The following is a 16,634-nucleotide window of genomic DNA, read 5'->3' on the forward strand; positions in this document are numbered from 1 at the left end:
TTAAAAGTTGGATTCAAACTTTTAAAATCTGCTAGTCTTGATTTGGTGGTGAGCTTGCTTTATTTGTTTTTTAAATTTTATTTATTCGTTTATTTTTGTTTGTTTATTTTTGGATGCTCTGGGTCTTTCATTGCCGTGTGCAGGCTTTCTCTAGTTGCGGAAAGCAGGACCTACTCTAGTTGCAGTGTGGGTCTTCTCATTGTGGTGGTTTCTCTTGTTGTGGAGCTCAGGCCTCGGCGCATGGGCTTCAGTAGTTGCAGCACTCAAGCTCTGTAGTTGGGGCATACGAGCTTAGTTTCTCCATGGCGTGTGGGATCTTCCCAGACCAGGGATTGAGCACGTGTCTGCTGCTTTGGCAGGCGGATTCTTATCCACTGTGCCACCAGGGAAGTCCCCCACTCACTTTATTAAGAGAAGGCCTTCTGTTTCCCCTATCCCCTCTAATAACAACTTTTTAAAGTATGATTTGCATACAGTGTACTAATTTTAAGTGCACACTTTGATCAGTTTTTTATAGCTGTTGTTACTCCCATTCCAATATATAGGATATTCTCATTACCTTCAAACGTTGCCTTGTCTTTCTTTGAATTTGTCTCTTTGTACTCCATTGCTGGTCTGCTTTCTGTGTCTCTAGATTATTTTACCTTCTCTGTAATTTCGTATAATTAGGTACAGTATGTACCCTGTTTCTAAATTTGGGGGACTGTGGTATATTATGCACTACCTAAATTGCAACATCTACCCTACCTTTACCCTCCTTAAGTATTAAAGCACATGACTTTCTGAATGTCTACTCTCTCTACAAGTTTTTAAATATATTGGTGGTGCATATAACCCACATTTATACTTGCTTGAAGCCATGTCTGATATGTTTTCTCTCCTAATACTTTCTGTTCTTACTGCAAGATTGGTGTAGATTTCTTTGGGATGATTTTGCATCTCTTAATACCTCAGCTTTGTTATGAATTAAGTAATCTAGTCATTTAAGATAAAGTTTAGGTTATAAGGTTAGTACAAAATGTTGCGGGAGAGATCAAAATCAAAGTCATGGGTTTTTGTTATTTCTTTAGAAGATTTAGGTGTACTCTGCATACTCTTCTTGAACACTTTGCAAAACAGTAAGGATAGGTATTTTTCTGTTGTCAAGTATCTTGTTGATTTTTAGGATTTTGATGGTAGAATTTTAAAAGGTACCTACAGTATAGTTATTTATATGTATTATCCACATTACCAACATGATATCTGAGCTCATTTCTTAACAGAATTTTCAAGATATGAAGATAAACTTCATTTAATGGGAATTTTGACCTGTGCAAAATTTTAGAATCAGTCATGTTTGGAAAGTAAGGGGTGGATATACTTGTAAACTCACAGCAGGTGATTTGATTGAGCTCTTGCCTATAAATGTCAAATTATAATTAAATTTTAGGTGTATGTATCTATATCTATATCTATATATATTTAATTTTATGCTTGGCTTCCAAACTGTAAGAGATGGCTCTTTCTTCTTCCCTTCAGAGTCACCACAGCCTGTTGGCTCACTTGGGCATGAAGCTGACTTGAGACGGCAGCAGCAGGATACCTCTAACTCTGGCGTTGCTGACATCCATAGGCTGTTTAATTGGCTGTCAGAAACACTAGCAAATGCACGTCATTCTGATGCATCCCTGACAGACACAGTCAACAAGGCCTTAGGATTGAGCTCTGATGATGCCTATGAAGAGATGAGGCAAAAGCATGAGTATGAGTTGAGCTCTACCCTGGATAAGAAAGAATATGAGCAGCCTCCTGGTGCAAAAATCGAAAATGCACGTTTTAAGGATACTCAGAGCCCGTTGCTAGACGTTGATCCATCATCTTTAAAGTATCCTGTTGGTGTTTCTACCAGTGAAGTAGGCACTGACCATAAATTCCATTTGAAAGAAGTAAGCCTCTATCATTGGATTACCTTTGTTTGCTTTTGTGAATATTTGTGTGAAAGGGAGGATGTGGGTGTGCTTGTTTTTCTTTTTACAAAGAAATGGTACACATTTCAATAATAGTGTCTGTGCCGGATAGTATTTGTAAGTTATTTCTTATTACAAAGAGATGAATGCAAGTATTTTTCTTGCTGCTGCCCATATAGTCTAAGATTCACCATTGTGATAAAAAGTCATAGCAGGACAACCTGTTTTGTCAGGAGCTGCTTGAAAGTGCTAGTCACTCACTTGTGTTTGAGATTAGAGTATAATACCTTTATCATGTTGATTTTACTCATTCATAATGTTTAGATTGAGGTTTGAGCATTTGCTGTGAAAAAAGGTGTTCATTCTTGACTTTAAAATTAGTTGAAAAGAAAGGTATTGAATCTGTACTCTTAATTTTTAGGATCCAAATTTAATTAGCATGAATAATTTTGAAGATTGCAGTTTGTGTCCTACTATTTCCATTGAACATGGATTCCATAGACAATCTAAGTCAAATAATGTTGAAGAGACTGAAATACATTGGAAACTGATTCCAATTACAGGTAAGAACAAGCGCACTGGGACATAGGTTTGCTTGGTTTTACTTAGGGAGTAGTTTCCTGAAGGGTTTAATCTTGGAAATTCTTGGAGCTTATTTGGCTCTGATATCTTCAGTGTCTTATTTTGAGCAGTGTGATATTCATTATTGAATTTTGCTGTGTTCTTGGTCAGTATCTGCAAAAGAACCTATTGAAAAGAGAAAGATTTAAAACATACTTTCTCTATTGAGTTGAACATGCAACTTGCAAATGAAAATTGTTGGCAGGAGTTGGGTTTCTAATAAGGTGAGGTAGCTACAGAGATAAGTGAGAGTCCTTTGGGCAGCCAATTAAATGCTGTCTTTGCAAATTATTAAACTTAAAAAACTATCATCTAAGAAGTGTTCATGTTAAGGTTCATCTTTTAGAAATAAATAAATAAAGAGTTCTTAATATTGGGTTATTTTGAAGAAATTGAGTCATTGTAGAGAATGGCCTGAAATGATTAAATGTCAGTATCCCTAGAAAGCTTATACAACCTTATAAAGCTTATAGTGGGGCAAAAATAGTTTGTGAGCATGCTAGATCGCTTCGTTTATGTCCTACTCTTTGAGACCCTATGGATTGTAGCCCAGCAGGGTCCTCTATCCTGTGAGATTCTCCAGGCAAGAATACGGAAATAGGTTGCCACCCCCTCCTATAGGGGATCTTCCCGACCCAGGGATTGAACCCGGGTCTCTTACATCTCCTGCATTGGCAGGCGGGTTCTTTATTACTAGTTTAACAGATGTTGAAAGATCATTTTGCAGTGTTCTAACTTCTCTGAGCAAATACATAGACATACACACAGATACTGTTAGTATCCAAGTTCTTATTCATCTTTGTTAGCTAAGCATTTGGGGAAATATGTCCAGGGCACATGTATTCCATTCCTTGATCTTTATTTAACCTTTAAAAAGAAAACAAAAACCAATTTTTGCTTGAAAGTAGACTGGCTTATGACCTAAAAGCTTCTGAGACTTCCAAGGACTCTGAAGAATTTCTAAAAACCTGATGAGTTTCTGTGAGCTTCAGCACCTTTATCTGCTTGGTACCTTCTTAGAGAGGGCACAAGGCCCAGAAGTGATAGTAGAGCAGCAGCTGGAGAAGTTGGTTTGGGTTGGACAAACTGAATAAGGAAGTAGTCTGTACAAGGTGCTTATCGTAACTTTCATCACTTAGACACCTTCATAGTTGGTTTCAGAGTCATTTGAAGGCGCAACATCTAGGTGTCGATACTCCATCATCACCTGAAGGGAAAAGAAAGCAGCTTCCCATTTCTTAATGACCCTTCAGGATTATTTTAGGTGCACAAAAGAATACTCGGATTTGTTAGCATTTGGGGTTACTGGAAAGGTGGCTTTGAAAGGTGGTCACCAGTATCTGAAGAGAGTGTACAATTCTAATGGATGCTTTCTTTCCCTCAGGAGGGAATGCCAGAAGCCCAGAAGACCAGCTGGGAAAACATGGTGAGAAACAAGCAGCAGGTGAGAAGGCGCTCTTTGCTTTTCTTCGATGTGCCCTTCTTCAGAATTGCTCCTGCAGTTCTGGTCATCTGTCAGGAGGGCATCAGTTTAGGTCTGTTAATTACAGAAAATTTGGACACTATTTATTGTATTTAAAATATTCATTCATTTATGTAAGAATATATTCAAGGGAGTCACTGAATATTCACAGATTAAATTTTTTTCACCTACAGTAGGTTGTCCGATATAAGGATTTGGAAAGACCAGAATATTTTTCTTAACCCACTTCTACAGAAGCAGTCTTCAAGTTTCTCTTAAATTAAAAAAAATATGAGGAGGTGAGGCCATGTATCTTTTAGGTACATTATTCCTAGTCTTATATTTCTTTGACTGAATTCTTCTATTTGTAAACTAATTTCTACAAATAGTAAGAGAAGCATGTAGAGATGTTGCTGATTAGCTTGTTGTATAGTAGGTGCCTGGAAGACAGTCTCTTTTGTCTGAACTCAGTTCAGTATCTTGGCAGCTGGCCACAGGCAGCCTCTTCTTGCTTGGAATCTGGTCTGGATTTTTTATTGTTTCTGTTTCATTTTATCTTAGTCTTTCAGAAACCTTGTGTTGTTTTTTCTATTTGGAAGAAGAGCTAAGTGACTTTAAGTTTAGTAGATCTTTATGGTTATTCTTGTCTTTGGGGGTGAAAAAAGAAAAAAGACTGAGTTAATAGTTTTCTTCAAGATCTTTGTCTCCTCCTAGGAAAAGACGATTGGGGGTGTGGGGGCAGAAGGTAGCAAGAACAGATACATGACATACAGGAAAATGCGTAAATCTTAACAGCGTGATGAATTTTTACATATGTGAACACTTGGGTGACCGCCTCCCAAATCAATATGTAGAACATTTTCAGTGCCCCAGAAGGCTTCCTTATGCATCCTCCCAGTTATTATTCTCCCTGCCCCAAACAATAATCATCAGTGTTCCTTCTTTCAGCATAGATTAGTTTGACCTGCTCTTGAATTTAAGGTAGATGGAACCTACACTCTTTTGGTTTTGGCCCTTTTACACAACTTTATGTCTGGGACTCATCTATGTTTTGCTTCTGTCAGTAATTCTTTTTTATTGGGAGAAGTCAGGTATCTTGTTTATGTCTCAGAATGATCCATCTGCATCTGCAGTCTTTATTTGGCATACCACCTTCATATTTTCCTGTTAAAGTATAAAAATCCAGATGATGTTACCTTTAGTGAACTCACTACTCTCCTTGCACTTAAAGCCAAAGTGCCACAACGCTTGAGTGATAGTAGAAAACGTACTGTTATGATATTGACATGTATTTCTTTTAAATCATTTATGAAGAATTTTTAAAATAATGAAATTTTCGATCTTAATAAAAATAGGGACTCTGTACAAAATAGATGGTGATCATTTGCATTTTCAAAAGGGAATTTGGTTTAGATTTTTAATATGGAAAATTCCCCAAATGAATTTAAGTTCTATTTCAATTTAAAAACATTTCCCTTATCCATAGCCCTTCAGGAATAAGCTGCTTGGTCTTAACTATAGCAGAAAACTCTGGGAGAATGTATTTCAAGTATTTTTAATAATAAACCATTCAGAAGCCCTTTTTTTTTTTTCCCTTCAGAAGTTTTTAAATGTCCTCCCTAACTGATCTGTTTTATGGGATGCAATTAAAAATTTTTATTTCAATAAATCAGATACTTGACATGGTACATGTCAAAGAAGTACAAAAATACTTCAAAAAATGCCTTCCAACCCTAGGCCACACATATCATTTCATCCAATGAGTCAACGTTAGTTACAGACTTATTTATTGGTTGCTGCACTGCGCAGCTTGTGGGATCTTGACTGCCCTGACTAGGGAGGGATCTGATCTGTCAGTAAGAGTCCTAACCACTGGATCATCACGGGGTTCCTCGTTACATTTTCTCATGTATCCATCCTGACATTCGCATGTCCACTAAATGCCATACTGCAGATCTAAGAAATATGTTCAGAATTCCTAAATTAGTTTATGGAACTTGAATTTTTTTCTGGTTTATCAGTTTCATACAGTTGTAATTCTGAACTGGTACACTGGATGCTTGTTCTCCTTCCCTTTCACCTACAGACCTCCTGAATGGTCTTCATATCCTGCTGACAGGTGCCTTTGCAGTACTTAATGGATGCAGTGGTTCATGGTAACCACTGGGGTTGGTAGAGAAATGTCATAAACTAAATGCTGATGAGCTGTTTAAACATTTACAAAAGTGTGACTGTGGGGGAAATCAAAACTGAGTTTTATATAGAGCAGTTACACTGCTATACCTGGGTATAAACTTTAATAGGAATTCCACTATATCTTAAAAGTACTACAGTTTTGAAAACTAAAACTCTGTGGACTTTCTGATCTAGAGGTAACATTTTATATACTGTAGTAGCAATTTGTTAGGGAATGTTGGCTAAGATTTAAGAAAAATTAGGAATATTTTGGAAGATAAAATTATCTAATAGGAACTTGACAAAAATAACAAAACTTTGTCTTTACTGAAATAAAGTATTACTATAAATTGCTGTTAAACATATTTTCCCCTTGTTTTTTACAGAGAGATTTAGGGTGCCTGTTTTGCAATGCAGTTTCAAAAACATACTGTGGTTGAATTTAGGATTTGTGAGGAGAATAATTTAGGATTTATGTTCTTATGAATTGAGCTAGTTGTCAAGAATCAAAAGTTATAATTCCATTAGCATTAGCTTGCTTAATGATCTCTTCATCTCAAATGGGGTAATAGCTATTATGATTTCTCTTGGAATTATTTCCAAGCGAAATAAAAATACTAAAGTGCTATCAAAAAGCATTACTGTTAATGCAGCTATGAAATATGTTCTCTTCCTGTATTATTGAGCCTTTCTTTCCCTAATTAGCTGCTAACATTGTAGCAAATCCACTATGCAACCCCATAGGTAAACAGCCCCATCAGTTCAGTTCAGTTCAGTCGCTCAGTCGTGTCCGACTCTTTGCGAACCCATGAATCGCAGCACGCCAGGCCTCCCTGTCCATCACCAACTCCTGGAGTTCACTCAGACTCACGTCCATCGAGTCCGTGATGCCATCTAGCCATCTCATCCTGGGTCGTCCCCTTCTCCTCCTGCCCCCAATCCCTCCCAGCATCAGAGTCTTTTCCAGTGAGTCAGCTCTTCGCATGAGGTGGCCAAAGTATTGGAGTTTCAGCTTTTTAACATCATTCCTTCCAAAGAAATCCCAGGGTTGATCTCCTTCAGAATGGACTGGTTGGTTCTCCTTGCAGTCCAAGGAACTCTCAAGAGTCTTCTCCAACACTACAGTTCAAAAGCATCCGTTCTTTGGCGCTCAGCCTTCTTCACAGTCCAACTCTCACATCCATACATGACCACAGGAAAACCATAGCCTTGATTAGACAGCCTTAGTCGGCAAAGTAATGTCTCTGCTTTTGAATATACTATCTAGGTTGGTCATAACTTTTCTTCCAAGGAGTAAGCGTCTTTTAATTTCATGGCTGCAGTCACCATCTGCAGTGATTTTGGAGGCTAAAAAAATAAAGTCTGACACTGTTTCTACTGTTTCCCCATCTATTTCCCATGAAGTGATGGGACCAGATGCCATGATCTTCGTTTTCTGAATGTTGAGCTTTAAGCCAATTTTTTCGCTCTCCTCTTTCACTTTGATCAAGAGGCTTTTTAGCTCCTCTTCACTTTCTACCATAAGGGTGGTGTCATCTGCATATCTGAGGTTATTGATATTTCTCTCGGCAATCTTGATTCCAGCTTGTGTTTCTTCTAGTCCAACGTTTCTCGTGATGTACTCTGCATAGAAGTTAAATAAGCAGGGTGACAATATACAGCTTTGACGTACTCCTTTTCCTATTTGGAACCAGTCTGTTGTTCCAGGTCTAGTTCTAACTGTTGCTTCCTGACCTGCATACAGATTTCTCAAGAGGCAGGTTAGGTGGTCTGGTATTCCCATCTCTTTCAGAATTTTCCACAGTTTATTGTGATCCACACAGTCAAAGGCTTTGGCATAGTCAATAAAGCAGAAATAGATGTTTTTCTGGAACTCGCTTGCTTTTTCCATGATCCAGCAGATGTTGGCAATTTGATCTCTGGTTCCTCTGCCTTTTCTAAAACCAGCTTGAACATCTGGAAGTTCACAGTTCACGTATTGCTGAAGCTTGGCTTGGAGAATTTTGAGCATTACTTTACTAGCATGTGAGATGAGTGCAACTGTGCGGTAGTTTGAGCATTCTTTGGCATTGCCTTTCTTTGGAATTGGAATGAAAACTGACCTTTTCCAGTCTTGGGGCCACTGCTGAGTTTTCCAAATTTGCTGGCATATTGAGTGCAGCACTTTCACAGCATCATCTTTCAGGATTTGAAACAGTTCAACTAGCTTTGTTCGTAATGATGCTTTCTGAGGCCCACTTGACTTCACATTCCAATATGAAAACAGATAAAATTAATTATCCTAGATCCTGAATGCAACTTATTCCCACAGCATTTCAGCTTGATGTTCTTTCAGTTGCATTACACTCAAAGTTTTCATATTAAGAAGGTGTTACCACAGTAGTGGGCATTACTTCGCAATGATTATAGGGGTTGAACAAGCTGTTGCAACTAACTATTCTGATTAAAATATGTCTGTTAGAGTCAGGTGTACAGAAAGGTAGGGAAGCAGAAGCAAGCAAGTGACTTAATGTATAGTGATGTTAAATTGGCATTTGTTTGAGTACTTCAAAAGTAATCAAAGAAAGTAACATTCAGACTTGTCATTTGAGCTACTGAAATATGAAAAGCAGCCATAAAATAAGGGCGCATAGGTGATAGGGTCATACCATTATTTGAGGTTTTTACTCTACCTTCCAATACATAGTTTGTTCTAAATATATGGTTGACCTGGCCTTTTTTTTCCCCCTTATTTATGAGTTTGTATTTTCAGATGTCATTAATATTGGATTGCTTTTGTAATAATAAACTCTTCCTGTATAGGTATGAAATCACCAGAAGAACAGCTGGTGTGTCTGCCACCACAGGAGGCCTTTCCTAATGACCCTCGGGTAATAAGTAGACAGAGAGGCTCTGATTACCAGTTTCCATCCTCTCCATTTACAGACACACTGAAGGGCACCACTGAGGAGGACGTGTTGACAGGTCAGGTGCTGACAGTGGAGGAGCAGTGTGTGCCAGCCCCAGAGCCACCCGCAGCGAGCGAGACCACAGAGAGGACAGTGCTAGGAGAGTATAATCTCTTTTCTAGGAAGATAGAAGAGATTCTGAAGCAAAAGAATGTTTCATATGTCAGTAGAATTTCCACACCTGTATTTTCAACGCAAGAGAAGATGAAACGGCTTTCCGAGTTCATATATTCTAAGACTTCCAAAGCTGGTGTGCAGGAGTTTGTAGATGGCTTGCATGAGAAACTAAATACTATTATTATCAAAGCATCAGCCAAGAGTGGGAATTTGCCACCAGTCAGTCTTAATGAGTCTTGTCCTAAGATAGCACTGAGTCCTCTGGGAAGGCATGTCACTCCAGTTTCCTCAAGCGACTTCAACAGTAAACACCGTCTTGAACTCCTTGGTAGTGACCCTTTGAAAGATGCCAGCTCTCAGGAGCAGCATTCCTCAGCTTTGGGTTTAGCTGAAGTAGCGGTGAACCAGCCACATCAAGCCACAGAGCCAATGGTGACTTCTGATCATACTGTACCTGGTGATATTGCCCGGGAACCAGTAGAAAAAGAAACAGCAAAATCGCCCAATGATGTAAACATTTCTGCCCAGCCAGCTCTTTCAAATTTTATAAGCCAGTTAGAACCTGAAGTTTTTAACAGTTTGGTTAAAATCATGAAAGATGTCCAGAAAAATACTGTGAAATTTTATATTCATGAAGAAGAAGAGAGTGTTCTCTGTAAAGAAATAAAGGTAACTAAATGAGAAGGTAATCATAATGCTATCTAAACTTGTGTTGTTGAGTCTGACCTCTATAAAATGGATTTTTTGTTTTTTAAATGCTGACCATATTATTTTTTATAATTTAATGCAGAGTGGAGTAAAAGACTAGTAAGTTCAACTAAATTCAGAACCTATGATCTAAACATCTTAGAATTTTGAATCTTATTTTGCATAGTATCACTTTAAAGACCAACTGCATACAATTGTCATACCTTTACATTATTGATTCAAAGATTTTAAATGTTTCTTGGTTGTTTTAACAAAGTAGAGGGAGAGGTGCAGAGAAATGAAGTTGTCACTGTTTACCTTATGGGGTTTTATCAGTCATATAGAAAACAGAACCGTCTTGGATGACCTAATGTTGGTATCTTTCTGTGTTTATTGATGTCCTGGTCATGCCAGGGTTCCCTATAGCCCTTACTGATCAAAAAACATGTTTCTGAAAAACTTACCCAATCATGAAAGATTCTTTATTGCAGGGAATTGTTTTTGTACTCAAGCTATGGAGTGGACTAGCATTTCAGGCAGTTGATTTTTAAAAAAAATACACACATAGAGACATATAATTCATAACACATGGGACAATTATATTAGTGGTTAACTAGTAATTAGTAATAGTAGTTAGCCAGTTAGTATTCACTGGTGGCTCAGATGGTAAAGCGTCTGCCTGCAAGGCGGGAGACCCGGGTTCGATCCCTTGGTTGGGAAGATCTCCTGGAGAAGGAAATGGCAACCCACTCCAGTATTCTTGCCTGGAGAATCCCATGGACGGAGGAGCATGTGGTGGGCTATAGTCCATGGGGTTGCAAGAGTTGAACATGGCTGAGTGACTTCCCTTTCACTCACTTTAAACTGTATAGCATTTTAATTCCTTAAGGGAATGCCTTGTTTGTGTCGTTGTTTTTGTGAAAGTTGCTCAGTCGTGTCCAATTCTTTGCAACTGCACGGACTGTATAGTCCATGGAATTGTCCAGGCCAGAACACTGGAATGGGTAGTCTTTCCCTTCTTCAGGGAATCTTCCCAACCCAGGGATCAAACTCAGGTCTCCCACATTGCAGGCGGATTCTTTACCAGCTGAGCCACAAGGGAAGGAAGCCCTAGTTTTCCTTAGTAAGGGAATGCCTTAGTTTTAAAAATATGCCTGCTCTTTTATGCAATTTACTTACCATGATGAGCTTCTGCTTTTTTAGTTAGAGGAAGGAGAAGGGACTGTAAGTGACCTACAGCCCAGCGTGCCTCAGAAACTCCATGCTTTGACATGCCCCGAGCCTTTGTCAGTTTGAGGATCTCTGATGTTGGCATACTTGACCTGATGTGCTCAGGGGAAGGTGAAGAGCATGGAAGTGGAGGCAGCCAAGTCCTCAGCATGTTGCCTTTACTCATTCCATGTAGTTCCTTGGGAGGATGAAACCAGATTTTTCAGGAATTTCTTGGTTGTGTTTTTGCCCTGTATGTTTAAGCATTGAGCTTCTCAACACTTTTTCACCCCCAGCAGCATGTTTCCACGTCTCTGTGGGCATCACTGCACATTGGCATGGAGCTCAATGAGAGTGGGTTGGGCACAGTTCCCAGTGTGCTCAGCGTAACTCCATCTCCCAGTGTATTTTAAAGATTGTAAAACACTTAGAGTAAATGTGTTTACTTATGAATGGTGGTTTTAATCTATTATGGTTTAGAGTAAATCATATTTCTGTTATTTATGTAGAGGAGAAAAAGGATGTGTATTTTTAAAATAAAAGGAAATTAGATTAGATTTTAACTCTTTTAATTAATACCCATTAGAAATTTTGCAAAATGTTAGAGTATAGGACTTCATGAATAAAATTTTAAACTTCCTGAATATTTCTGGAATCAAAATGATTTGTTGCTTTATGAGTTATACTCTTATATAAAACAAACTTGCATCTAAAGCTTCTTAGTGTAAAGAGACCAAAAATTACAAGCAGCTCTATTAGACACTAATTTCCTTTTTCATAACTTGATGGTAAGCTGCTAGGGGCTCTCTCCAGAGGCTTTAGAGGCTAGAGTAAAATGAAACAACATAGAAGATGCTTCAGGGCTACACAGAAACAACTTCTTTGGGTATGACCCTTATAGACAGCTCTTAAACACTGCTGGGGGCAAGGTTGGTTTAGATTTATGGTTACGTAACCAGCCTTGCCAACCATGAGAAAATGAATCTGCTTCTGCGTCTGAAATGAGGAATGTGACCTTCAGAATCCTGCCTTTTGCTTCAGGGTTCAGGATTCCCCCAGCAAGCAGAGAACGCTGACAGGACTGGTTATCTTGTGTCCTTTGAAAGGTAGCACTGTGTCACCAGCATGGCAGGAGGCATTATTGGGAGAGTCTGTTTTGTTTGAAGGTGTAGACTTGACAGGCAGGGCTAATTAATGTGTAAGTACCACTGTACATATTGAAGCTCTGTATGAATGATCTTGGGGTGGTTGTGAATTAAATGAGCTTCAGCAGTTGGAAGAGTGCTTTGTAACTTTGAAAGAATATACTGGTAACTGCTGCAGATAATCAAAGGCCTGCTTTAAAAGGAAGAGAAAATGGAAGTGAGTGAGTGGTTGCCCAGAAAAAGTCTGAAGTTAAAAACCTGGGCTAATCCATTCTTTCCGTTCTGTTACCCCAGCTGGCATTTACTTGGCTTTGACTGCATAGGATTTGTAATGCTGTGATTGTGACCATGAAAGCTCTGAGCTTCAGAGTCTTCTCTAAGAGTGGCCTTGATCTCTGAGGGCCCTCGTGTAAAGGTCATCATTAATTATAGTCCAGTAGTAGTTAAATATAACCAGTTTATCTTGCATTTCTGGTGTAAAATGGATGTTTGCAAGAAAACTTTCAAATGTTGATTTAGTTTGTTTTTTCTTTTCAACAGGAGTATCTTATCAAATTAGGCAATACAGAGTGTCACCCAGAACAGTTTTTGGAAAGAAGATCAAAATTAGATAAACTATTGATTATTATTCAAAATGAAGACATTGCAGGTTTCATTCACAAGGTAGACTATTACACTGAATTCCTTACTTTGGTTGTAAAAAATGTCTACTATCTTTGAGACTGAAGCTGTTTGTTTTATAAATATTGTTAAGTTTTAAAGGAGATAAATCTTGGAGCTTAGGACATCGAGGACCTGCACTATGCTCTGTGAATTGACTTGTGGGATTCCTATTTGTACCTCTGCAAAATTTTAAATTGTAGCCTATCACATATCTTCTCTATTGCTTAGTCAAGAGTAAGAACATTGACTCCTTGAATGCCACTGGGTCTGCTGACTGTTGTTACCACCTTCATTCATATGTCCTTGGAAAACCTGTTTCTACCCCCTCTTTGCCAAACCAGTCCCCGTGTCCCTTGGGTTTGGGGGTGCCCCATCTAGCCTTCGGAGAAGGCACCCCACTCCAGTACTCTCACCTGGAAAATCCCATGGACGGAGGAGCCTGGAAGGCTGCAGTCCATGGGGTCGCTAAGAGTCAGACATGACTGAGCGACTTTATTTTCACTTTTCATTTTCATGCATTGGAGAAGGAAATGGCAACCCACTCCAGTGTTCCTTCCTGGAGAGTCCCAGGGATGAGGGAGCCTGGTGGGCTGCCGTCTATGGGGTCGTACAGAGTCAGACACGACTGAAGCGACTTAGCAGCAGCAGCAGCATCTAGCCTTATGAGCCTGTGTCAAGCACCACTGCTCTCTGAAGTCTTTTGTGACTGTTCCAGGCTCTTCCCTCATCTAAATTCTCAGTACTCACAGAGCAAGACAAGTTAGCATTCATCATTCTGAATGATGAATTTCCAGGTCTGTTGTAAGTGCCTCTTCCTTAGAGTGTTCTGTCAACATAGATGCCCAGTACATGTTAGTTTGTTATTTGGAAAAAATGTAAATATTTTTGCATTTGACTTTTCAGAGGCAACACACTAACTAGTACAGGTGAGCCACAGTATGTTTCTGGTACATTTCACACTTTAGTCTTTCCTTATTTCTATTTTTATTTTCGTATTTAAATAGGTACCTTGTTTGGTGATGTTAAAGAAGCTCCCTTGTGTTAGTTTTGCTGGTGTTGATAGTCTGGATGATGTTAAAAATCATACATACAATGAATTATTTGTATCTGGAGGTTTTATTGTTTCTGATGAATCCATTCTAAATCCAGAAGTAATCACAATTGGTAAGATTTATTCTTTTAAGCATGTAACTTGTGTCTTCTCTAGGTTTTTCTCATAAGTGACTCACTTGTACTTTTTCATGTATTGTCCATTCTGCCAGTCACAGGTAATTTCCATCATTTTTTGGAATGTTTATTACTACAGATTTTTTTGCCATTTTTCTACTCTATGAATAACTTCTCTAAATCTGGCATAAAGCAGGGCTCTCTGCACCTACTTCACCTAGATTACTTTTGGTGTTTGTTAAACTTGTTTTTTGTGTGTAGATTTTATTTTACTGGATCTCAGAGAGATCGCTAGATCTGTCTCCCTTTGAGGGGGGAGAAAGAGAAAATACTATATAGGAAAGTAGGTGTTCCTACGTAATATCAGCAAACATGTCTTCCATAATTCAGTTGTGGAGTGACTTATTTATTGAATTTAAAATAAACTTCATTATCTCTAACAGAGAACCTTAAAAATTTTTTGACATTCCTCGAAGAACTTAGTACTCCAGAAGGAAAATGGCAATGGAAAGTCCACTGTAAATTTCAGAAAAAACTAAAGGAACTGGGCAGGTAAGGTTTGAAAAATAACTATTGGTTGTTGACTTTAACATTTTGTTCACAGAATTTTGTTCTCTCTGTTTATAGATGATAGATGCTGCTTGGTTGTCACAGGTATCTTTTGCCAGCCAGATGGTATTCTGGTTTATGTAGAGGTTTGCCAAAGTTTATATGACCTTTGCCATTTGGGCTTAGAATTGTGAAATGAGATAATCAGCATTTTTTTTTTAATGGAACTGTATATATGCCAAGGAACTGTATATATGCTAGATCAGGTCCTATCCCAGTTACTCTAATAACACTACACATGAGACAAGGATTAATTTTGACATAAGGGGTTCTATGATTAGTTCACTAATTTGTGTAAATAAGTGATGTCTAACATGTCCAGAAGTCACTTCTCAAAGTATGATTCTTGGAATAGTAACTAGTCCCTTGAGAGGCTCTGCAAATGATTGTTGTAATCAGATGACTGCTAGAGTCCATATAATGTCCTTATTTACACAGTTAAGGGTCTGAGAAACTGTAGTTAAGGATACTATGTTACATTCTGTCAGTATTTCCAAAACATAGGCCACAAAACTTTTTTTTCTTCTTGTACCTGTTGAAATTCCATGGCACACAATCAGGGAAATTCAGGCCTAAATAATTTTAAATTAATTTTCATTGAATTTGATTTTTTAAAAAGGTCAAATCATGTGAAGTGTAGGCATTGGGCAAGTCTTTTATAACAGATACCAACACTGAGGCCCAAAGGTATAACCTGTTCAAGTTAGCACCCTCATCTGCCTGACAACAGCCAATAATTTCTACCACAGGTTGCCTTATGTCTGGAGGTAGAGATAGCTTAGAGCCATGTTCTGTTTGAAGGAAAGATTTATATCTTTCTGTCCTTTTATGCCTTTCATTGCATTTCTAAATTAGTGAAGCTGAAGAGAAGTGAAATTTATTTAATAAGTTGAGATCTTTGTCTGAACTGAGTAACTGGTCCTCAGGCTTTGGACCCAGAGAAAGCCCTTAACCATGGGATTGCACAGTTTCTACTCTTCCTCAACTCAGAAGCACCCATACGTCAGGCAGTGAGCCAAGCAGTGTGGTTGTGATCAGTTGCCTCTGTTGAGAAATTATGTTGTCAATTTCAAGTGAAAACATCCATACTAAATTTTAGAGATGCAGATCCAGACACTGAACTACTTAATTTCACAGATTGAATGCTAAAGCTCTAAGTCTGTTGACGCTACTGAATGTCTATCAGAAGAAACATCTGGTTGAAATTTTGTCATATCACAGTTGTGATTCACAAACTCGAAATGCCCCAGAATTGGACTGCCTTATCAGACTTCAGGCTCAGAACATACAGCACCGGCACGTAGTCTTTTTAACAGGTAAAGCACGTGCTCTTAAGTTTTCTACTGTGAATTCAGGAATGTGGATGAAAGGAGTTTGTGGCACTGTGTGGGGTGTTTATGAAAATGTGGAGGAAAGGGTTTTTGAGGGCTGCGGGCAGGCGTTATAATTTTATATTTTCAAGTGTTTTATATTCAACATTTTCCCCCCCATATTAGAAAAGAGTATCAAGATGATTTCCAGTTACACTGATAATGGAATAGTGGTTGCAACTGCTGAAGACTTCATGCAAAACTTTAAAACCCTTGTGGGCTATCACAACTCAATCACAGAGGAAAACCTTCCATTGCTTGGTGCTAATGAGAATCTTGAGTCCCAGTCAGGTAACTTTTCAGTAGTTTTCATTTTCTTTAAGATAGACAGAAAAAGAATGGTTTTGCTTTGATTTCATATAATGAAAACTTATTTTGAAACTGCTCACGTCAGTGTAAACAGCTTCAGGGGAAGTGTTTCAAGGCATTTATCATTCTTTTACTTAAAATATACAAAATCTCATTTATTATACTGTAGTCTGTTGTAAGCTGTTAATGGTAGACTGCATACTAAT

General features: G+C 38.4%; 1 protein-coding gene across 6 annotated transcripts in view; it reads left to right on the forward strand.

The window, feature by feature from the left end:
• Positions 1–16,634, forward strand: part of TASOR (transcription activation suppressor) — a 51,913-nt gene that overhangs the window by 31,637 nt on the left and 3,642 nt on the right. For 4 of the 6 annotated variants that reach the window (XM_027958264.2, XM_012099873.4, XM_012099870.5 and 1 more), the window contains exons 15-23: positions 1,519–1,925; positions 2,368–2,509; positions 3,952–4,011; positions 9,007–9,938; positions 12,851–12,973; positions 13,978–14,137; positions 14,584–14,692; positions 15,887–16,065; positions 16,246–16,410. In XM_027958264.2, coding sequence (XP_027814065.1) covers positions 1,519–1,925; positions 2,368–2,509; positions 3,952–4,011; positions 9,007–9,938; positions 12,851–12,973; positions 13,978–14,137; positions 14,584–14,692; positions 15,887–16,065; positions 16,246–16,410 — 2,277 coding nt within the window. The remainder of the gene's footprint in view (positions 1–1,518; positions 1,926–2,367; positions 2,510–3,951; positions 4,012–9,006; positions 9,939–12,850; positions 12,974–13,977; positions 14,138–14,583; positions 14,693–15,886; positions 16,066–16,245; positions 16,411–16,634) is intronic. The other 2 variants (XM_027958265.2, XM_027958263.2) reach the window with 1 other exon arrangement.

The sequence above is a fragment of the Ovis aries genome, chromosome 19 (genome assembly GCF_016772045.2).
Source record: "Ovis aries strain OAR_USU_Benz2616 breed Rambouillet chromosome 19, ARS-UI_Ramb_v3.0, whole genome shotgun sequence".
In the NCBI taxonomy this organism is placed as follows: domain Eukaryota; kingdom Metazoa; phylum Chordata; class Mammalia; order Artiodactyla; family Bovidae; genus Ovis; species Ovis aries.